The sequence below is a fragment of the Stenella coeruleoalba genome, assembly GCF_951394435.1.
Source record: "Stenella coeruleoalba genome assembly, chromosome: 13".
NCBI lineage: Eukaryota > Metazoa > Chordata > Mammalia > Artiodactyla > Delphinidae > Stenella > Stenella coeruleoalba.
This window is the reverse complement of record NC_137159.1, coordinates 83,779,257-83,804,360: the sequence shown is the minus strand read 5'-3', so window position 1 is coordinate 83,804,360 and position 25,104 is coordinate 83,779,257. Positions and strand designations below refer to the sequence as shown.

Sequence of the window (25,104 nt, the reverse complement as noted above, 5' to 3'; positions counted from 1 at the left end):
AGAGAGAAAGACATACTTTACTACTGTATGATAAACTGAGGAAGAGATTGGATAAACATAAACATTTCTAATCTGGACCACCGACTGGACAATGGTACCAACAGACCACAGTCACAATAACGGTCTTGACCCTGAGTAACCCTCCCTGCTCACGAGGAGCTGGCTACTGTGCTGAGCCCCCTTCTGAAGTATTACATCTTTTAGTCATCACAACCATCACTGGTTCCATTTCACAGATGAGAAAAGTGATGCTAAAGAGGCTGAATAACATGTTTAGTCACACGGCTGCCGCCGAGGCACACAGAGTGGAACCCAGGTCTGCCTGGATTCAGAGTCTAAGCTCCAGTCTGTTACTCTACACTGCTGTCATATAGCTAAATAAGAAAATAAAAGTATAAAGTAATTCTCAGTTCATAGAAACTTATAAATGATGGTTCAAAAAAAAAAAAGCTGAGGCCAAATACAAGTAGGTAAAATAGCCAATTATATCTAGACAACTCACTAGCACGTCTTCCAAAAGAGAAGTCACAATCAACAGGAAACAGGACTACCTTTGAGCCTAAAAAACAAAGTGCTAAAGTGCAAATCAGAAGGATACGCTACTTCCCTGCTCATTCCGATTAGCGGAGTTACCTTTTACCCGGCACAGAGGCACAAGCAAACTCTCTTCCAAACGAAAGGAATATAAAAATTTTCTCCTCCAAGAAAAGAATAGAGAACTCTATTTAAAAAAAAAAAAAAAAAAAATCCGGGGCTTCCCTGGTAGCGCAGTGGTTGAGAGTCTGCCTGCCGATGCAGGGGACACGGGTTCGTGTCCCGGTCCGGGAGGATCCCACATGCCACGGAGTGGCTGGGCCCGTGGGCCATGGCTGCTGAGCCTGCGTGTCTGGAGCCTGTGCTCTGTGACGGGAGAGGCCACAGCAGTGACAGGCCCGTGTACCGCAAAAAAAAAAAAAAAATCCTGGCTATCACATATAATTTGAAATACTTAGGACCACCTGACATTAAGGTGGGCTCCTCAGGACACTGTGATAAAGCATGTGAGAAGCCTTCACAGCAAGAAAGCACCCCGTCGGTAAAGACCTCCCCTCTGGCAGTGCTCCGAGTCACACGGCCCCAGGAAACACAGCTCACATCTCAGTCTTCTACTCTGTGTCCACAGACTGCAACGTGAAGGGTGTCCCGGAGCTGGCCACTCTGGACGGCAAGCCTTCCCCGACCCCTCCTCAAAATATGCTGCCGAAATACACACTGAACACCAAGTATGTACGGGTGAAATGTGTAGACTGGGATCTGCTTGAAAATACTCCAGAAAAATAAGTTGGGGAAAGAATAAAAGAAGAACGGTAGAATTTTAATAATCGTTGAAGCTGGACAATGGATATAGGAGGGCTCAGTATATTATTTTCTGTACTTTTGTATTCGAAAGCTCCATAACACAAAGCTAAATACACACACACACACACACACACACACACACACACACACACACACACACACTACCCCCATGACAGGATTTACAAGAAGTTTAAATAGAATCACCTGAGAAACCTAAGAAAACTTGGATGACATAAATTTGATGTTATGAAAGAAGTGGAGAAACCATGCCTAGATCTGATATAAGAGATCCCACTGAGACCCCAAGGATTCCGCACACACCCACCACTGGCAGGGCCTGTCAGAGGGCAACATGGCAGAGACTGAATAAATTATCTCGGATTTTTCGTGAGTTTCTAGGACACATGTGCAATTGCCAGAGGCAAAAACTAGATTCAGAAATACCAGTACATTTCAACCCTCCCAAGAATCAAAAGAAACCTCCTAGGACAAATGCAGAGGCACTGTCAAAGTCCAACAGCCTGCACCCCACGACAGAAGCTGCTAAACCTCAAGTGACCGCATTTCCATCCTCTCAGGGAATTTCCATGTCCAGCAACGGTCTGCTCAACAGCAGACCTAGAAAGCCTTCTCTGGGACTGTGTAAGCATAGCAAATGAGCAAGCGGCATAAGCTCTCACTTAAGAGGGAAAATTCGGGAGAAGTCATAGAGCAGAGGGTCCTCCCACTGAGCGTCTCTGCTGTTTCGTGGAGACACCGTGCGCTTCTCCTGATTCCCTCTGTCACATACAACCACCGTCACCTGGGACGAACAGGAAGTGACAGCGTTTCTGTACTGCTTCACAGCCCTGACGATTAAGAAGGGAGCTAAGTGAAGGAAACACACATACACACAGCATCTGAAGGGCCATAAATAACAGCTTTCCATGCTAAATAATTCTTCCCCGCCAAAACCAACCAAACAAGAAACCTCTTTTGGCTAATGGCAGAATCTAAAAAATGGTAATAGAGTTCTATCAATGGGCTTTACCAGACTCTTAAAAGCCACTTGCACAGAAAGAAAAAAGCTATTTTAAATGGTTCATTTGTCTTGGCATAAAAGACCTGCAAAACAGGTGAAAGAGCTACTCATGGCAGAATAAAATGTCTTTATATCCTTTTTCTTCATCTGTCCTTTTTCATAAGTTATAAATAATAATAAATTGCCCTCTGAACCCCAACTGAAGGGACAGAGCCCACTCTCCACTCTTTTTTTTGTATTAAAAATAAAAATATAAAACTTTTTAGTAACTATAAGAACAAAACTCTACATGATGTATCCGTCTACACACTCAATTCACAAAGACGTCCAAAGTCTTCATTAAATATGATCAAAATAATTACTTACCATCCAAAGCAAAAAAGTGCAAGATAAAGGCCCAAAAGGGTAGCAACGACATGTCTTATAAAAGAGCTAGTTTTGCTTGAATGTAGGTAAGTTCGAAACCAAATGGCTGCTAGCAAGGCAAAGACTTGGCACACTACAAAGTTGACCTGTAAAGAAAAATTAAAATTTCATATTAGCAACACAGACTTGAATTTTTCACTTGATGTTACATTTAAATTCTCAGGACAAAAACACCAAGGTTACAGAAAATTAAGATCTCCCAGTTTACTAAAGAAACAAAACAAAAATCGGGGCGTCTTCCCAGAGATGACAGCCTCAAGTTCAAAGTGAAGGGCTGACGCACACCTGGGTGCTACACTCGGCAGGGACGCTGGCGCCCAGCGTGGGGAGAGGCCTGCGGGGTGGGGGGACCCTGGAAGACACAGGGATGCAGACACAGAAATGGAAAGCACGGGGTACCCTATGGTTTGGGAGAAAGAGAAACTTATTTTAATGACTTGGGCGACCCTGTAACTGGTGGAAAAGAAGAGCTCTGAGTTTCTCCAAAACTCCTGTGGGTGAGGATCTGGTGAAGGTCCCCGAGAGTCTGTAGAATGCACCCTCTTCCATCTGGAGCTCCGTACCATCCCTGGCGAGGGGGTCAAGGGGACGCTGCTGGTCTGAAACCACCACTGAAAGGAACCAAACGTCTCAGCTCTGGGGGCCTCAAGCATTGGTCCAGGAGGCAAGTACGTGAATAAGAGAAAGCCATGAGGGATAGCGTTCACCCCCAAGCCCGCCAAGGCAAGTTCTTAAATGTCCTCATAACTCACCAGGAACGACATCGTTCTCAATTTTCAGGAATGCATACAAGCTGGTAATAGTGCAGCCGCTCTTTTCTCTCCCTTAACATTACTTTTGCCTTTGCAAAATGATAAAATAAAAAACTACAAATAAGACTCTCCTGTGGTATTTAAAGACTCAAGAAAAACCTGCATTTCTATCTCTTATGAAGTAGATTCTCACAGAACGTTAAGGTACACATGCCTTAGAATCTACAAATACAAGAAAAATACGTTTGACATTCGGAACTTGTAAGAAACACATTTAACAACAACAAGATCACTGTTGCAGGGACCTAAATTAGGAACAAATCACACCATCTACATGTCGATGCTGCCACAGATCCACAGAGATATCTCTGCCTAAAGACACAGACAACTATGTGCTTTTTCTTGCATTACAAGGAGAAGAACAGTTGAACATTGTTGTACATTGTCTGAGAGACCATTGTTCTTCGAAACAGCTAGACTTAATACAAGCAAAATGTCATTCCAACAGGTTCTAAGCACTTTTTCTCTCCTAAAGGGTTCCAACAATATTTTTTTAATTAAGCAAAAAGTAGATATACCAGAAAAATGAATATTGACATTAATAACTACTCACATCTACAAAACTTCTTACAGTTTAAAAACTTTCAAATATCTCATAACTAAACAAAAAGGTACGGAGCATCTACTCTGGGCAAAGCATGGGAAACCAAAAGACGCATAAGCCCTGCGCTAGCCCTGGATGGCTTTAGAATCTAATGAAAAAAGCAGGGAGACGCAAGAGGGAAGAGATATGGGAGCATATGTATATGTATAACTGATTCACTTTGTTATAAAGCAGAAACTAACACACCACTGTAAAGCAATTATACTCCAATAAAGATGTTAAAATAAATAAATAAATAAAAATAAAAGCAAACACACGCACCAGGAACTTCAACTCAGTTATTAAAGACTATACAGAAAGTGCTTTGAGGACACCCCAAAGGAAACAGCATGAAGGGCTGACTGTCACAAAGTTGGGGACATAAGACCTAATGACAGCTGATCTCCACTAACATCCAAGGAGTCGCTCCCTCCCTCTCCCTCCTCCTCTCTCTCTCTTTTCCTATTTGGCTAACATAAAACAAAGTGTGAACTAATACAGAAGCATTCTAGAACCACTGACATACAGAATTTTGTATCTTTGTAAGCATCCATTTCAACGTTGTCGTCTTACAGAAAATGAGACCAGATCTCACTCCAGACACTGAATCCAAATCTTTGGGGGCAGGCGCAGAAGTCGATAATTCAAAAAGAACAACACAGGTCCCAGTAATCCTCCAGGTATGAGAACCACGGTGTCGCAAAATTAGACAAAGGGCATTTTCAGCAAAAACAAAACGAAAACAAAAAACCCCAATGTGAAGGAAGCACTGCGGCTTGAAAATGCAAGGCAGCAGGGTGTAGTGGGGACAGCGGGAGATGACGTCAGGATGGGGGTGGGTTCAGAGAGAGGGGGGCTCTGCATGTCCTGCGGAGCCCATAAGTGATGAAAAAACACCGACAAGGACTTCCCTGGTAGTGCAGTGGTTAAGAATCCGCCTGCCAAATTCAGGGGACATGGGTTCCAGCCCTGGTCCAGGAAGATCCTACATGCCGCAGAGCAGCTAAGCCCGTGCGCCGCAACTACTGAGCCTGCGCTCTAGAGCCCGCGAGCCACAACTACTGAGCCCATGTGCCACAACTACTGAAGCCCGTGCGCCTAGAGCCCGTGCTCCGCAACAAGAGAAGCCACCACAGTGAGAAGCCCGAGCACCGCAACAAGAGTAGCCCCAGCTCGCTGCAACTAGAGAAAGCCCGCGTCCAGCAAATAAGACCCAATGCAGCCAAAAATAAAATTAATTAATTTAAAAAACAAAAAACACCGACAACATGTGACCCAAGCTCTGCTTTCGCAAAAGAAGGACGAGAACAAGGAGTGTGTGGCAACAGGGTGCGGGCCGCTGCTGTCCCAGCCTCCTTGAGAAAGGAGGGCCTCAAGTGGCAAGGAGACAGAGAGGAAGGAGCCAGCTCGAAGGACACTCAGGCCACAGAGCCATTGGGACTGGCCACTGGACCAGGGCCTGAAGGAAGAGGAAAGGCCGTGAGTCATCAGTGGATGATGACATGAACCAATGCGGGGAGGCGTGGGTCCTAGGGGAGAAAGACTCCCCCCCACCTCGAGCACGCTCAGTTGAGAGTGTGCAGGGGGCAAGCACGCTCGCTCAGACGACATCTGCGAGGCGGGTCTGGAGCCAGCAGAGCAGATGCGAGTCTGGGAGTGATGGACACGGCGGAAGGAGAGCTGTGGACAGACAAGGGGGCCCAGGGCAGAACCCCACAGCAGGCAAGTCACAGCCGGGCCAAGTCACAGCAGCAAGAACGGGCACACTGTGTGTGGGCGGGGCCAGAGGAGGCTCAAGAGGCCACGGTCACGGTCAGGGCACAGGGCACAAGATCCAAGACAAGCCACCTACCTTGGCAACTGCACCTTTATCAGTGAGCTTGGCGAGAGCATGTCCAGAGCAGAAAGCCACATTTCACAGATGAGGAAGCCGAGTCCCAGTGTTTAGGTAACCCGTCCAAATTAATACTGCCTACGAATAATTCACACGTTACCCACTAGCGGCCAGGACAGCTGCGCAGGAGACGCAAGATGCATGACGCGGGACCCTGCCCTGAAAGCACGCAGAGCTAGGGCACAACTGAAGTGCCAGGGGGAGAGCCCCAGGAGCAGGTGCAGTTTAGACCCTGGCCTGGGGGAGCACCCAGAGGCACAGCGGGAATCCGGGCCTTGTGACTGGGCTGCAAAGGAGAAGAAGGGTTCGGCCAGTCAGACAAAGGTGGCAACTCGAGGAGGAGGGGGCAGCAATTCATATCAAGAAAAAAAAACCTGTAGGATATGCAGGTGGGGAAATGCAGACTGTTACTTTACATAGGAGACACCAGAATGGGCACACACCCAGATGTACAAATAGCTGTTGTGAAAGGTCTTAAAGGTAAAACGTTCCCATATCTTAGTCATTCTTTCATGGGCGGGGTAGGGCTGGGGAGGCAAATGCATACTGCAGATGGAAATAGAGCAAGAGAGAACTAACAGACCTACGAGGCGTGGACATCCATCACATCATGGGCTGGCCCTTTCCACGACTTCCCGCCTTTAATCCTTGAAGCAAGGTGCTACTTCCCGGGGTTTACGCGGCCAGCTCAAGGTCACTTACAACACAAGTGAGTACCCCAGGCTCTAACCCAGATCTGAGTCTAGGCTGTTCAACGGCTGCCTCTCTACTTCTAGAGGAGGTCTGAAGGTCCAACCTGATTGCTACAGACAAGACCATATAGAGAATTCGCGATCCGCAAAGTGTGTCCCTCCTAGCTAACAAAAGGCCGCCGAACGGCTACTTCCCACACCTAATACGCACAATAAAAGGGAAGCCGCGTTGAGCTTGCGTACATTTGTTTTGGTTTGTTACAGGTCAACCCTTCGTAGAAGCTTTCTTCCAAATGGAAAGAAATACAGACCCAAAAGGCTTTATGTTCTTTTCTTCAACACCATTTTGTTGAAAATACACCTATACAAGTGACCTGATGTACCCTCAGAGAACTGCCCCCAGAAATGTGGGAGCGGGGGTGGGAGGGGAGGCAGGGCGCAGGAAGCGGAAAGAAACAAGGGTATAAAATCTAGCTAATTTAAGATTTTTTTAATTAAAAATTTAACTTTTGTGAAAAGTTGCACAGAGAAGTACCTGTGAAAGCACCTGTTGTAGACAAACCAGAGGATGCCCTCTGAGGAGCACGTTCCACAGGAGGTGGTGAGAGAAGAGTTTTCTTCGACACCAAATGACGTGGTTCAACCTCACAATTAAGTCAGCGTCCAGGCGTGCAGGGTGAAAGCCTGCTGCTCAGGAATTTATGCCACTCCAAAGAAACAGCAACGAGATTCACTTATTTTTAAGGATATTCAAAGAAATTATTAATAATACCCCCAAACAAATTTGCAAAAGCATTTAGGGAGGGAAGCGTCCACGACAGTGACATCGGAGGCTTGTCAGCTCACCTCCTTCCACGGACATACCAAACCAACAGCTACACCTCTTATGAAAAACTGTATAAACTGCCACACATGCCATGTGACAGTTCATTACCGCCACATCAGAGCCAAGCATTCTATAATAAGCCAACAACTGGCTTATAATAAGTTGAGAGTGAAAAAACTTAAATTTCAAGGCAGCTCAAGACGAACAAATACCATATGATATCACTTATATGTGGAATCTAAAATATGACAAGTGAACTTATCTACGAAACAGACGTGTGGTTGCCAAGGGGGCGAGGGGAGTTTGGGATTAGCAGATGCAAACTGTTACATATAGGATCGATAAACAACAATGTCCTACTGTACAGCACAGGAACTATATTCAATACCTCGTGTTAAACCACAATGGAAAAGAATATGAAAAAGAATGTGTATATATATATGTATAACTGAATCACTTTGCTGTACAGCAGAAATTAACACAACATTGTAAATCAACTATACTTCAATAAAATTTTAAAAAGATGAAGTGCAATACTCAACAAATTAACAGAAGTACCCCCAAATCAGCTGCTGCCTCCATATCTCTATCAATGGAACATAGATTACATCTAATGTTACTTTTCTATCAGTATAAATGGCTTTTGGGTAGCACACTTACATTCTTAGCCAGTGGCTGCTAAGGTAAACAGGCAGTCTCTGGGAGACCCTGCATGGGCGGAGCTGGGGGAATGAGGCACACAGCCCGTGGCCAAGGATCCTAGGGGTTCTCAAGGCCCCACAGATACAACCTTTAGCATCGTCAGCACTGTGCTTGCATCCACCAGTGTAAGTCCAGCTGTGTAATAACCACCTGCATAGCTGATTAGAAATAGAGTTTTGAATACTAGCCCCAGAATTCTTATTCCCCTGGTCTGAAACAGAACCTTGAATTCTTTTTTTTAATTCCGCAGGCAAAACTCGTGTGCTTTATGTTTGAGAAATGTGTCCTCATCAACCAACCTCAAAGTCAAGTAGATACAAGGGGGCCCAAAGGCAAGGCAAAGAACCACTCGTATCTTCAGGAAATAATATAAATTAAATCCATATAAGATACCATTATGTATCGACCAGACTGACAAACTTTTTAAGTCTGACAATACCAAGTAGACCATGGTGTGGAGCAATGGGATCTCACACATGCTAACACAACCACCTGGGGAAACAGCTCAGCACCTTCTTACAGGACTAAAGATATTTACACCCTAGGACTCAGCCACTCCACTACTTAGAGGTATAACATGGGGATCAGGAGACATGTTCAAGAATGTTCAAAACTGTGCTGTTCATAATAGCCATATGCTAGAAAACACCCAGTGCCCATTAACAGTAAAACGGCTAAATATATGGTGGTGTATTCATACAACAGGCAACACACAGAACAATGAAAATGAAAAATTACAGCTTCTTACAGCATATGGACTAAACTCAACACACAACGCTGTGTGAAAGAAGCCATACGTCTCTTGAATTTAACGCAGAGGAACACATACAACATAAAAACATATGTTTATAAAAAGTTCCCCCAAACAAGCAATAAACCATACTGTTTGGGGATGCCCACATGAGTGGTAAAACTATAAAGAGCATGAAATGAATATCGCTGAAGTCAGCAAAGTGATAATCTACGGAGGAAGGGAAGAGGTCACAGTGAGAGGCATACAGTGGGCTTTTGTGTGCAGGCGATCATCTGTTTCTTGCCCAGGGTGGTTACAGAGATATTGGCTTTTTAATTTTTTGTTAAACTTTATGTAATAGCTGTGGTAACATTAGGTGTCTGTAATAAACAGACACACAAAAAAGTACGCAATGGCTCCAACAAAATTGAGGTTCAGGTAACAGTCTAGAGCAGATATTCCTGGGCAGTGGGCAGCCGTCCTGCGCAGATGATTTCGGGGTCCTGGCTCCGTTTTGTGATGCCATCACCCAGAACCTCATCATGGCTGCATCCGGCCTTCGGAAGGGAAACGTGAGAGGATGGAAAAGGCACACTTGTTTCTGAAGAGCCCTCGCCTGAAAATGGGACGCGGATCATTGTCTCTCATACTCACACACAGAGCTAGTCACAGAGCCCGCCCCCCTACAAGGCTGACCAGGAAACGTGCCAGGACAGGAAAAAAACTGACTTCTGGGGAAGAGCTAGCAGTCTCTACCACACCATTCTCTGGAAGGAAACCCCAGTAACTGGTAAGAGTGGCTGCCCTTCAGGGTACAGGACAGAGGTAAAGGGAGACTTATTTGTCATCGTACAGCCCTGTCCAGCTTTTTATTTTGCACCATGGACATGTATTATCTACCCCCAAATAAATGTTTTAAAAGTAATTCACGCTGGGACTTCCCTGGTGGTGCAGTGGTTGGGAATCCGTCTGCCAAAGCAGAGGACACGGGTTCGATCCCTGCTCTGGAAAGATCCCACATGCCGCAGAGCAACTAAGCCCATGTGCCACAACTACTAAGCCTGCGCTCTAGAGCCCGCGGGCCCCAACTACTGAGCCCACGTGCCACAGCTACTGAAGCCCGCACGCTTAGAGCCCGTGCTCCGCAACAAGAGAAGCCACCGCAATGAGAAGCCCACGCACTGCAATGAAAAGTAGCCCCCGCTCGCCGCAGCTAGAGAAAGCCCGCGCGCAGCAACGAAGACCCAATGCAGCCAAAAATAAATAAATAAAATTGATTCTTTAAATAAATAAAGTAATTCATGCTTCTTTTCAAATTTCCAAACCAAAAATTGAGCACCAGGATTTAAGATTGTAATTATCTCATCTCCCTACACTGAGTCTGCATTGCTAGCTTCATCCTCCTAAATTTAACACAACGGCAGCCAGGTCCTACAGCATATAAGCATTTTCAAACACGATTAGGCCACTGCCACAGAAAAACAACTCTTTCAAGCATAGGGTAAATTAAACTCCACTCCTACTAGAAGCAACATTGGTAAATTAAACTCATTTAATTCAACAACCACAACCTCCCCATAAATAGTAAAAGTGAATCCCAACCAAAACTTTGGGAAACAAGTCTTTATAAACTGCCATGGAAATCTACAGATTCGCCAGAAGAATAACATTCTGCACAAAACTCAAGTTGGACACATGAATAGAATTCTTCACTGCATCCTCGTCTATCTTACCATTCTACCCAATTGGCTTGTTTCCTCCGAGGACCCGTATCTTAGTTAACGGGATCACCCCGCTCCTCGAATAGAAACTATGGAACCTGTACTCATACTCTGGGGCTTCCAGAACACTTTTTAAATCAGTTCTATACAGCACTTGTCACTTACTGGACTATTAGTCTGACTTTCCCTCTAGGCTGTGAACTTCTCAGGGCTTGGGAACAAATTTTATTCATCTATGAATCCCTACCCATCCCAGACTGCAGTGCCTGGCTCCATCTGTGCTTTTAATTTACTGAAAGAGTGGAGGAAAAAAATATGCTTCAAGAGTTTGCCTAAATAGTATAGAGTATTATGAATATACCAGCTCATACCTTATCTTCTTCCTTAGAGACTTAAGGCCTTAATAATAATTGCTCCAATTAGAAACTCCGTAACAAGAAATAAAAAATAAATATGTAAGCATAAGTATGCATTCTCCTCAACATTCTGTAAACGCTATTTAGGTAGAAGAAAGCACAGACATGGGAGATTCTGCACTCATAAAACTCAGAGGTGGGCAAGAAGACACACAAACGAGCTATAACAACGGTGGCTGCCAGGCAGGTTGGGAGGCAGAGGGCACGCCTCTTGGGGCTCCATCCTGCCTCCTGAATTACATGGCAACTGCCTACCCGAATCCCACATAAACAAAGCACACTGGGTTTAGCCCGCAAAGCCCCGTGTCCACCAGGACAGGGCCGGCCCTTAGATACAACTGTCCCTCCTCTTCCTTCCCAGACAACAGCACAGAGAGCTGCAAAGTGAGAGCCCAGACATCCCCTAACCTCCTACTCTGTGCTAAATTTGACGACGTTAAAAAGAGCCAGACTCCCGGCTCTGACAGATCCTGAAGTGTATTCTCAGATCATCCACAGAAACCAAAAAGTAGTAAGCTTTCTCAAAGGCACCGAAACAGAAGCAGAAAGCAAGTGATTCAATCAAGACACCAGAGATTAAAAGGACACACCTCTTACCTACGAGGTTAATGAGAGTTTATTTAATTTCAGTCTTGCCATCTATACAAGATTCCTATGAACGAAGAAGGAATTTATTTCTAACTGCTTGGAAAATTAAAAGGTGCTAGATTCATTGCATCCACAACTGCTAGATTATGAAACTCAAGTAAAGGCAATCTGCGGAAATAAGCTGAACCCAGATAAAATAAACTCACCATACACACATCCCAAAATATCACACAGAGCACAGACACAAAACAAGGGCTGATCTGCTTCGCATCAACACCACTTGTCAAACGTACTCCGACAAATGACTGAGGAGCTCATTCCTAAAAAGGATAAAGGGGAAATAAATATAAGAACAAGGAACCATCTCCCCTTTTATTAGGAGCATTTGTGGTGAAAGAGAGAGACTCAATATTTATCTCTTAGGTGGTTACAAATAATATTAGCAAATCAGAAGACTTACTAAAGGGAAAAAGGAAAAGGAGTCTAAATTCACAATGATGCAATAAACAAATGCTAGTACATCCACAGAGAGGATATTACTTAGCAAGAAAAAGGAATGAACTTTTGTGACACTCACAACATAGATGAATCTCAAAATAATTAAACTGAGTAAAAGAATTCAGAAAAATGAAGAGTGCAATTCTATTTGTACAAATTTCTAGAAAATGCAAACTAATCCATAATGACAAAAAGCAGATCCGCGGTTGCCTGGGGATGCAGGGCAGGGAGAAGCAAGAGACAGGTATTACTAGGGGACACAGGGAGACTCTGGGGTGATGGAGACGTGCGTTATCTTTATTGCAGTGGTGGTTTTACGGATGGATGCATGTGTCAAAACATTCAATTGTACACTCTAAAAAGGCACATTTTATTGTACGTCAATTATACCTCAATAAAGCTGTTTAAATGTTTTAATAAAAATAAATCCACATTGACCATCATTTGGGTTTAACTGCAAACCTTAACAATGTGATTGAGATTACCTTTGCTTTTGGAAAGATATTTCATTTCAGTTATATATCCTGCTTTGTGGACAAGCAATTGACAAGCAATTTTGGAAGGAATACAGATGTGGAATACTTAAACGCCTGTATTTCCTTCCCATTCGTCACTTTCACGGTTTAAAAAGCTAAAAGAATTTTAGTGAAAATTCCCATCACTTCAAGTTTCTCACAGACAGCTTCTGTGACTCAATAAATGTCTGATTTTCAGAAAGAAGGAAAGACCATGCGGTCCGACTTCCTCAACTTAAAGGAGGAAACTGAAGATTCCATCCTCTCCCAGGAATTCATGTCTACACTGCTGACACCTAACTTTGTAATTTTAATCTTGATCTCTCCACGGAGCTTCAGACTCGCCACCTCCTTGAACAATGATAAGTATCCTAAACTCGCTGCAGTCAAAAGGGTACTTAGTCATCCAGGCAACTTCTCCCCCAAATCTACCTATCTCAGCCAGTGCACCAGCACAAATTCAGTGGCTCAACCGAACACCCAGCAAGCACACACTCTTAACACCTTCCACGTCAAATCCGTCCCTAAGTCCTTTTAGCTCTGTCTCCATATTGCATGTGCCATGCATGCCCTGTCTCCATCTCCACTGCTGCCATCTCTTCTTGCCTGGACGCCCAAGCCCACAGGGGCTCCCTATGTCCCCTCTTGCCTCTCCAAGTTGGGCACCACACTACAGTCATGTGACCATGTCAGTCCTCCTCTTTAAAAAAACACTCCATCCAGCAGACTGCCCATCATGGTCAACATAACATCTTAACTCCTTACTCTGCCCTCAAAGAGCCAGGCCCCCTTTCTAGCCTCATCTACCACTATTTCTCTCACTGGCTACCTTTCAACGCGGGATCTTCCCTAACACACCACACGCACCTCCGCCTCAAGGCCCAAGCCTCCCCAGGCCCCCATACCTGGAATGCACAAAATGCAGACACTTCACCCTTCACATCAGAACTCAAACATCATGTCTTCAAAAGGTCCATGTATCTTGCAAGCTAAAGCAGCATCCCAATCATTTTTTAACATCTACTATATCTCATTTTACTGACTTTACAGTACTCATCACTATCTCAAAGTATCTTGTAAATCTGTTTACTTATTTATTATATTTCTAATACCCATTCGTTCATTCATTTCTGCTATGACTATTAGAAGCTTTAGTCCAAATAAGAATAGTGACTTAACTTGAAAGCATTCATATCCAGGGGCCTAGGTGCTACTGGGTAAAAAGCACCCACCCTATTAAAAAAAAAAAAAAAAAGTCAATTTTCGCTATCCTATTAATTACACAGGCTTCAAATGATGCAAAAGACTCACTTTTCTCCTGGGTTACCTCATTATCATCAGATTTCAGTTCAATACAATATCAACTTACAAATATGTTGACTTGATTTTGAAATTACATTGCCTCCCATCAAAAATAGTACACTTTCAATAACAATCATGTCAACATAAAAAGTATTAACTTTTAATGATTACCTTGGGGTCTGAACACCTTGCCATTGGAATATTTAGCCATTAAGCATTTAAACAACACATTATCTGAATGAGCCAATGTAAGCATGTTTAATTCCTTTTTTTTTTTTTAGAACTTTTAAAGGTTTCAGACACTGCTACCCAGAAAATCACAATTGATCATTATGCCTGTTAATGTCATGTAGCTTGAATTATCCTATAGTAAATCATTAAGATAATCACTAGAATGTACATTTCATGAGAACAGGGATTTTCGTCTATTTCGTTTACTGTATTCCTCAGCATCTGTTTCTGACATATGACCAGCACGTGACACATGTGTGTTAAACACTTGCAAACTCATATTTTGTTTTACCTTATTCTGATCTCCATATTATTCCAAATTTATGTGTCATCTCTTCTTCCTATTGCTTGATGTTATTTGAACACTAAGCAGGAGCTAAAAAGTAATTCTTGGATCTAAATCACAGTAAGAATTTGACCTGCAAACTCTGCAGTGTCATGTGGTAAGTCAATCACAAGAGATCCACCTGGGTCCTGCCACATAGGCTGTCCTGGAAGGCCAGACTCCACCAGTCTGATACACTGACTGCCCCAGCAAACTGCTAACAAGTTTCTGCTCTCGGGCTAGGAGGGAAGCCACAGCTGGCAGACCATCTGTACAACACAGATTATCAAATATTTACACCAACTCCAAGGTGAATATTAAGCAGCACCACAGAGCTGATAAAGTCACATAATTAATTCATCAAAGGCAGCGATTTCGACTTATAGGAGGGGAGTCTCTTGAGATGTGTCACAAGTACGTATTACTAATGAAAGTTAAAGTAGTCAAGTTTGTGAACGACTGACTTTAATAAAGTTTCCCCTCAAAGGAAAAGGCAATCGAGATGCAACTAGTTTGCTGGGAACTACACGTATCAAAGAGCACAGAAACGGGACCACGGTGAACGGCACCAAGCGCATCACAGCAGGCCTATGGCTGCCGGTCTAAAGTAAGCGGCTCATAACTACCTAATAAACCATAGACACAAATCCCTGCTCTGGCCCTGACCAGGTAGTCTCTGGCATTCATTACCTCTTTATGCAATAGCTTCTTAATATGAAAATAAGAATACCCTCTATCTACACTTCTAGATTATGAAATATACCAAAAACCCCCAAACAAACATGAGACATACTTCTGATCCTTGACCTGACGTGGTCTGCCTAGCTGGTCAGCTGGTTCAGACCCCATGAGGGGAGCTCCACTTACAGGAAGTATCTAGAATAGTCACACTCGTAGAAACAGAGAGTAAAATAGTGGTTACCGGGGGCTGGAGGAGAGGGGAAACAGAGAGTTGTTTAATGGGTATACAGTTCCCATTTCACGAGATGAAAAAGTTCTGGAGCTCTGTCACACAATGATGTGAATATACTTAACGCTACCGAATCGTACAGTTAAAAGTGGTTAAGATGGTAACTTCTATATATTTATATATGTTATCACAATGTTTTAATTTTTAAAATTACTTTTTAAAATAAATAAATAATCGAGAATGTCTTCATTGAAAGACACCGTAAGGAAAATGGAAAATCAAGCTACAAACTGGGAAAAGATATTTTACAACACATATAATGGAGAAATAATTCAAATCCAAAACAGAGAGAACCTGTAAAAATCAAGATGAGAAAGACAAACTACCCAATTTAAAAACAGGCAAAAGACAGGACTAAGCATTTCACAGAAGAGGAAATACAAATGGCCAGGAGCTATATGAAAACACACTAACCTCACTCGTTCAGGAAAAATGAAAATGGAAATCACAAAAGATCTTTTCATACCCACAAGACTGGCCAAAATTTCTTAACCTGGTAACAATAGGAGCCAGGTGCTGGTGTGGATGAGGAAGAAAAGAACTTTTAATACACGGTCGGTGGGACTGTATTCTGATATAACCACTCTGGAAAACATTTTGCCATTGTTTAGTAAAGTTAAAGATACAATCTCCATGACCATAAGGCCACCAGTAGGGAGACAAAACTTAGAGAAACTCTTGCACATGTGACAAGGACACATGAACAAGAACGTCCAGTGCAGCATTGTTTATACGGTAAGAAACCGGAAACCATGCAAACGTCCTTGGACAGGAGAACACAAACAAGTGAGAGTATATTCACACTAGTCCAGAGTGAAAATGTACGAAGCACAGCTACAGCCACCAATGTAAATAAACATAACCTGATGGAAAAAGCAAGACTCAGAAGAAAACACACAGTATGAATCATTTACATAAAGGTCAAAATCAAAACTGAGCAAAACTAAACGGGATGCTGTTACAGATACACACGTTTGTGGTGAACACTATGAAGAACAGCAAGGAAATGATAAACCCCAAACTCTGGAAATCACTCCTCTCCTGGATGAACCCTAAGAGGGGCACCCAGGGAGGTTGGAAAGGTTCTCCTGAAGCTGGAAGCATGAGGGAGGGTTTCACCATCCTCTGAGAGCACGTGGTACTGGTACACAATCTCCTGCAAATCTGATTTTTATAAATACTCCCCAGAAAAGGGAAGACGTACTGGTACAAAAGGGATCTAAAAACAAGTAAAGAGCTTTGGGGGAGAAAAGGAAAAAAGAAAGCACTATAACTTCCCCCAAATTCTTCACTTACTCCATTTTCTAAGTGATAATGGACCACCTTCTACGTATATAGCAACTTAACACTTAAGCCATCAGTACCGCTGGTCAAATGTTACGTCATTTGATGTGTAACTGTCAAAGACCTTTAGAAAGTCCTATTATGGCGCCAAATAATATAAATCCCTCAGTCTCCTCTCTTCATCATCACCAGGAGAGGAACCAAGACAGGAAAGCCGGTCACCCGCACCGGTCACAGGAGAGGGAACGCAAGCAGGAGGGATCCAGAAGGGGCCACAGGGCTGGCGTTCTGCCTGAGAGAAGACAAAAGACACAGCCGTGGCCGCGTCAAAATCCAGCTTGCGGGAGGCCTCCCACTCCTGCCTGGCTTCCCTCTAAGGAGGAGGAGATGTAATGCCCTGCACACTGGCTGTCTCCCAGACCCCCAAGATATATGCACACAGTTCCTCGGGGAAAAAACTAAGACATCCGAATCAAATTCTGGATTTCCCACTGCTCAACTGGCCATAAAAGCTGGGACACAGGGCTACTGATGCTGACCCAAATCATTTCTTCTTTTTGTTCATGACGCGCTCAGAAAGGACATTTGTTTGACTTTAATTTTTCTCATCATTCTGATCAAACTACCACAGGCTCTTTATTCTACCAAACCAAAGTCTTAGTCTGAAAGCACAATGGAATTATTGAATTGCGTCCTGAGCCCTGCCCTCCATCCTGAACTCCAGACTCACAGTCAATGGTCTACTCAGCATTCCTTCTTCAAGTCTAACAGGCTCCCTAAGCTTAACACGGCCAAAGGAGACTCTCTATCGTTCCCTTCCCATACTCCAAAAGCCACATCGCCCCCGGAGCCCCCATCGTTGACCTGCTGCTTAGGCCAACCACGCAGGACAGGCGTCGCCCCAGACTCCTCTCCCTCACATACATCCCTCACCAGTAAGTCACGGCAGCCCCTTCCCCCAGGAGCCCCCGAGCAAAGCCGCTGCTCGCACGCCACATTCTGCTCCGCCTGGCTCTCCTCTAGCGCTCCACGCACTAACAAGCCGAAAGGAAACCAGATGAGCTCGTTCCTCTGTTCAGCTCGGCAGATGGCCTGCCCCCACGTGCGGGCTGCCCAGATGCCCTCTTCCGGAGGACACTGTGGAGAGGCAGCGTAGAAAAGAGCAGCATCCATGGAGAGCCCCGACGAGCGTCATCTCAGCCAGGTGACAAGGCTGACATCAACAGCGCTAGGTCAGGTTGAAAGACGTGCCCTGGTTATGACGTGACGGAAGTGACACTGCACCTCTGTGCTCTGCTTCCCAGACATCCACCAGCCAGACTAGTCGTGAGGAAAACTTTGGACAAACCCCACCTGAGGAGCTTTCTACAAAATCCCTGATGACTCTCAAAGCTATCAGGTCACCTAAAACAAGGGAAGTCTAAGAAACTGTCAGTCCGGAGGAACCCAAGAAACATTGACAACTAAATGTAAATGGGAATATCCTGCACAGGGTCCTGGGTCACAGGAAGGACCTTGCTATGGACTGAATATTTGTATCCCCCCAATCCATACACTGAAGCCCTAACCCCCAATGTGATGGAATTTGGAGATGGAACCTTTGAGATGTAATCAGGTCATAAGGGCAGGGCCCTCAGGATGGGATTAGTGCCCTTATAAGAACAGACACCAGAGAGGGAGCTCCTGCCCTTCTCCCTCCCCAGACACACACACACACCAAAAAAAGTCCACATGAACACACAGCAAAAAGGCAGCCATCTGCAAGCCAGGGAGAGAGGCCTCACCAGAAGCTGACCACACTGGCACCCTGATAAGGACAATTGTGATAAAAGACCATCCTAATGTAACACATTAACAACAGGAAAAAGTGAATGTGGGTTATATGGGAACTTTCCGTCTATCTTCACAACTCTCTGTAAATTAAAAGAGTCCTAAAATTAAAAGTTAATTAAAAGGGGCTTCCCTGGCGGTGCAGTGGTTGAGAGTCCACCTGCCAATGCAGGGGACATGGGACCGATCCCTGGTCCAGGAAGATCCCACGTGCCACAGAGCAACTAGGCCTGTGCACCACAACTACTGAGCCCACGCACCACAACGACTGGGGCCCACAGACACACAGACACAATGTGAAATTTAAGAACATCAAGGAACATGGAAGATCCTACTACTACTCTTCAAGAAAGAAAATCAGGTCAACTACTCGTCAAGAGAATTAGACTAGCATCAGACTTCTCATCAACAATACTACATGCTGAAAGATAATGGCACGATATCTTGAAAGTTATAAGGGAAAGATATTTTCAACCTAAAGTTGCATGAAGATAATTTCAAATATATAAAGAGGCAGAAAACTTACTTTCCATGTAGTCTTTCTTGGGAAGTTACTTGGAGATGCCCTTCAGCAAAAATAAAAGTCTAAACCAAGAAAGAAGGCAAGGATTCAGAAATAATGAGTTTGGCTCATAGGTACAGTAAAAGGAAGCTGAAGAATGCAAACTGTGCAGTAGGCCAGGGGAGCAGTCACCCCACATTTGAGATGGAAAGTGAAAGGCTCCAGAAGACCATTATCCAAGGGGAGAAAGATAAATTCTCGAAGTGCAGATGTTATCCCTAAGGGTGTGGAATTCAAATTTTTTTTTTTTTTTTTTGCGGTACGCGGGCCTCTCACTGTTGTGGCCTCTCCCGTTGCGGAGCACAGGCTCCGGACGCGCAGGCTCAGCGGCCATGGCTCACGGGCCCAGCCGCTCCGCGGCATGTGAGACCTTCCCGGACCGGGGCGTGAACCCGTGTCCCCTGCATCGGCAGGCGGACTCTCAACCACTGCGCCACCAGGGAAGCCCCAAATTTTATGTTAATAATATACCTTCCAAATTTCTACAACGGGCAAGTATTGTTAATTTTAATAACAAAAAATTTTTATATAAAGAAAACTTTTAAATAGCAAATTTAAATGACAGAAAATTATCTTTAAAGAGTTTTAAACTTTGCCTGCTTCTCTGCCTAAAACTAAGTCTTTGGAAGTTTTTTTCCTCCCAAAGGAGAAACAATGACCATTAAAATCTTATGCTCCCCAGCCCACAAAACAAAGAAAATAGTTTCCTTTCCCATTTAACTGCCAACAAAAATGATCAGTTTTTAAGGGTCCCATTCTGTGTCCTACTAGAAGTGATTTACCAAACAAACCCATAATTCTAAAAAAGTTATCCACTCAATAGTAAATCCACACACACACAAAAAAACCTTTCCATGATATACTTTTTTTTTACTTTATTGAAGTATAGTTGATTTACAATGTCACGTTAGTTTCAGGTGTACAGCACAGTGATTCAGTTTTATATAGATACATAGCTAGATATCCTTTGTCAGACTCTTTTCGCTCATAGGTTATTACAGAATGTTGAGTGTAGTTCCCTGTGTTACACATTAGGTCCTTGCTGGTGATCTGCTTTATATAGGAGTGTGTATGTGTTCATCCCAACCTCCTAATTTATCCCCCCTCCCCCATTTCGGAAGTAACTGACTATCAAAAGCACTTACTGGCCCGTGTGCACATAGCAGTGGAAGCCACACTGCACAAGTGTCACCAGCTCTGGGTTCTACTCCAAGTCCTGCCAACTCACCAGCCAGGAGGCCGGGGAGGCACCAGGCAGCTGTGGCCCTGCCGTCTGTCTGTCTGCAGCCAGAGCATCGGGGCGCGGTCATGAGGAGCAGTGGGGTGGATGGAGCGATGAGAATGAACAGCGCGTGCCAGCACAGGCGGGCGCTCACCACATGCCGGTGATGTCACTCCACCTGCCCGTATTCCGAAACGTCGTTCGTTGAGCAGTTAGAACGTGCGAGGCATCTTACATCCTCCATTAACTAAATAACACTCCCAATGACCTGGAAAATAGTCGCTCTCCTCCCCATTTTAAAAACAGGAGCTCCGAAAACTACTATTTTCCAATACACAAGCGCTAATTCTGACTACGGGGCTGAAAGCGCCTGGCGTGTCCAGGACCCGCGCAGGTGGTGTGCTCCAGGGACATCCCGAGGAGGCAGGGGTGGCACCCATTCCCCCTGCAGCCATGGGGAGGCGCGCTTGCCCGGATGTTGAAGACCAAACCTAGTCTTGAGAATGTGCCATTTGACATTTTAATCTGCAAGTGAAATCATGACTGCAGAAGCCCAAGGAAGCCCCAGGGTAAAGAAAGAGAAAGGCTGTCTCTGTCAGAGCTAATGCAGGTAATATTCGCCACAGTGAAAAAGGAGCACCAACATCGTTACAGACTTCACCGTGCCACCACGCGCCGTCGGAAGAGTATGTGACAATGCTGTCAGGGCACAGAAACGGCTAAAGCTAAAGCATCGCTAAGGACGACAAGGAGCTTGGATTCAAGGACACCTGAGCGGGGAGGCAGACAGGAAAGGGCTAACGACTGTCTACTAGTGACATCTGCCCTCTTCTTAAACTCTGTGAACATATGCACACCTTCCCATAAAACATTCACTTACTGTTCATATTGGGATATATCAAAAAAGACCTCACTGTGTATTTCAATAATTATTTCTCCTACTTTGTCCTTACTTTTTTTAAAAATAAATTTATTTATTAATTTATTTTTGGCTGCGTTGGGTCTTCGTTGCTGCGCGGGCTTTTTCTAGTTGCGGTGAGCGGGGGCTACTCTTCGTTGTGGTGCGTGCACTTCTCATTGCAGTGGATTCTCTTGTTGCGGAGCACGGGCTCTAGGGCACGGGCTCAGTAGCTGTGGCTCACGGGCTCAGTAGTTGTGGCTCACGGGCTCAGCAGTTGCGGCTCACGGGCTTAGTTGCTCTGCGGCATGTGGGATCCTCCCAGACCAGGGCTCACACCCGTGTCCCCTGCATTGGCAGGAGGATTCTTAACCACTACGCCACCAGGGAAGTCCCTGTCCTTACTTTTTAACTAGAAACACATCCTAACATGTGTAAACCATTCGTCATTCTGCAGGAGCCTAACTTCTTTACCACCACCTATGAATGTGAAGAAAAGAAACCTAGTGAAACCTAGATAAACTGAAACATTTTGGGTGTGTGCTCTTTTGTTTAGCTACTTTCTTTGATGAAGCAGAAATTGTTTCAACTACTATTGTTAAAAATCTTAAATATATATATATTAGTCCACTTTCCTTTCTTGGTATTCACTCTTTCTTATCTCCTCCTTGGTCTAAAAAGAATTTAAAGCAGATTCCCTTCTTCTGACTCCAAAACCCACGTTCCTTCCAGTAAGCCATTCTTCTTCTCAAACAAATATCCATTCACTGACTGCTACAAGCCAACACTAGCTAGTCTAGCATTGGAGATTCAAGAGATAATGAAGAGCTCCTTCCCCCAAGAGCTTCCAGTCTACCCTAGTGAATAAATATTTTTAAAAAAACCAAACACCTATTGTAGTCCAGTACGATAACTGCTATAAGTGATGACATGCAAAGGTGTTATAATAGTAATGGCTAATAGGTATTCAGCATTCGCTATGTTCCAAACTCTTTACAGAGAAAATATCTGACAGAAGTCCTCCCCACAATAGGTACTACCTGACTGGGGCACCCTCCACTCCCCGGGCCTCCTGTTTCTTCTGGTGCAATGCTCCCGCCTCCCCGTCAGAGGAGGAAAGACTTCACTAAACCTTTGGGGCTTCCTTTACACCTGCCAGCCTCAGCCTGCTTCACTGTGTGGGAAGTTAATTGGGGAAGTTGCTCCTTCGGGGGAACCTGCAGGCGCCCAGCTCTGCCTGTGTCGGAGGAGTTCAAGTAACTCAGGAGTAAAGTACTGGGAACTCCACGTGGCAGGACCCCTAAGTCACACCCTCCAATTCAGCTTTCATCAGTAAGGCCGACAATTTGATCCACGTCTGACTCTTGTATCTCTCTCTCTCTCAGCCAGGGCTAAATTTGGCAAGAAAGGGTTATTAATTACTAGAACCTGAAAACGTCAGCATGATCATTAACTCTATTTTATATATGAGGGAATGGAGGCTTCTACAGCCTAGAAAGGTTAAGCTTCCTTCCTAAAAAGCGGCAATACCGCCATTTGAAACCGCTGCCTCGCAGCAAGAGAAAAATAAGTTCCCAGACTGGTATTGCATTAAGCTTAAGCTGAAATTCCAAAACGGAAAGAGCAGTTAATGCTAAAACAGGTCATTTGCTCTATCATTTGCTGCTGTAAATTGTATTCAGTTAGCATTAAGAAATTAAAATCGAAAAAGCACATATAATCATCAGATTCATAGTTCCCTAACATAATAGACACAACCGTATTGAGCACCTACTATGCGCCAGGCACTGCTCCAGGGACTAGACAGTGGAAGAAAGAAAAAAAAAAACAAAGTCCCTGCTCTCATGGAGATTACGCTTTAGTGTGAGAGAAACAGACAATAAACAAATAAATGGATAATGTCAAAAGGTACAAAGAATGTAAGGTCGATATTTTAAAAAAGACTGACGAAGAGCAAAATGATAGGAGGTTCTATTTTGGGGATGGGGAGATCAGAGAAGGCCTCCTTTAAAGGCCTTGAGCAGTGAGCTACCGCAAGTGAGGGACTGAGCTGGACAGACATCTGGGCAGCAGGGACACCAGGGCAAAGGCCCCGGGTGGGAACGTGCTCACAGTATTCAAGCAATTGTGAGAAGGCCAGTGGAGACAAAGTAGAGGAGAAAAAAATGGTGGGACATGAGGTTAGAGAGGTCAGCAGGGCCGAATCATGGCGGGACCTGGGGGTCCATTCCAAGTGGGAAGACGATTCCCCACAGCGGTCTGAGCAGGGCTAAGACACATGATTTGCACTAAATGCCTACCATCACTTCCTTTACAAGATTAAAGCTATGTGATAATTTTTTGTTTCTTCTTTACCTACAAGTAGAGAAATCAAGAAAGAATGGAGTTTTCCCTGTTATTCTCAGGAACATGAAGTAGGGCTTCTAAAAGGAGGAAGGAAAAATGCGAATGTCTGCTCTATTAACCATGACCCTCGCTGGCAGGGGCTCCGGACCTCTGAGCACGAGGCAGGCAGATGGCACCAGCAAGGTGTGCCGGCAGCAGACACCAGTCTCCAGCATCCCTAACGTACCAGCCGACCCGCCAGTGGTGTGGTTCCTCTTCACGGTGTGTCTAACTCTCTCAACACTAAACCAATTGGAATGGGAACCAAGCCTGCAAGGAGAACTGGTGAGCAAATGCTCTGAACAGGTTGAGCATAAATCCTGCTGGTAGACTTCCAGGTGGTTGGGAGTCTTAAAATGAATGTAATGTCACTTTTCTAAAAATTAGAAATATAATCATCACAAACTTGTATGCAATGCAAACATCTGACAAATGCCTGCAGAGGGAGGGCACCAGCAATGGAGAGAAGGAAGATCCATCTAGTGGGGGAAATGACCGAGTAAACAGACACAGAAACAGAGCAGAAGACGCCCGGAGGCAAGGGGTAAAAGGAGGCCACGCCTCTAAGGCATAATCTCCATCCTTTCAGCACTTGGTAAAGGCAGTGGGGAAAGCACAGCCACTGGACCAGAGCTGACACCACCCAAGCTGGGGAGTTCCGGTAACTTTCTGACTCACAAAACATTCAAGTACTGAAGGACAAGGCAATGTAACTTCTAAAGGGTGCAAGTATGAAGAAATAAAAAGTGAAAACAACTTAAAATATTAAAGGAGAAAACAAACTGTAATAAATTAAAAGCAAAAGCAAAAGTTCTAATAATTGTTTCAAAACCAGTGATTCTGCATATTGTTTCAGACTCGGGAAACTTCTTTTCCTAAGGAAATAAACAGCTATATGCACCAAACAAATATATAAAGAAATTTACTGCAATATCATGATAGCAAAAAATTGTACACAACAGAGGAATAATTAACTATGATATATCCAAATGATGGAACACTATATTGGTTTTGAAAATCGATTTAATAAAATTGGAAGTGACTCTCAAAGTGTTACGTAAAAACAAAAGGTTACAAAAATCTTACATTCAGTATGCAGGTAATTTTGTTTAAATATACACACACTAAAAAGAAAGGTAGCAAAAGTTGAAGAACAATGAGTGATTTTTAAATTTTCATCTTACACCTTTCTGTGTTTTATAAATTTTATACAATGAATATATATTACTTTTAAAATCAGATAGAAAACACACAAACTATATTCAGTTCCCTATTAGGATACAAAATACATTAGTGAAAACACACGAAATTGGAAATGCACAAACGTCAA

General features: G+C 44.1%; 1 protein-coding gene across 2 annotated transcripts in view; it reads right to left on the bottom strand.

Annotated features, from left to right (window-relative positions):
• MBOAT2 (membrane bound glycerophospholipid O-acyltransferase 2) overlaps positions 1–25,104 on the bottom strand; it is a 113,631-nt gene that overhangs the window by 71,032 nt on the left and 17,495 nt on the right. Inside the window, exon 2 of one of the 2 annotated variants that reach the window (XM_079941590.1) lies at positions 2,726–2,871. The exons of the other annotated variant lie outside the window; for it this stretch is intronic. Coding sequence (XP_079797716.1) covers positions 2,726–2,871 — 146 coding nt within the window. The remainder of the gene's footprint in view (positions 1–2,725; positions 2,872–25,104) is intronic. 2 annotated transcript variants of the gene reach the window in all.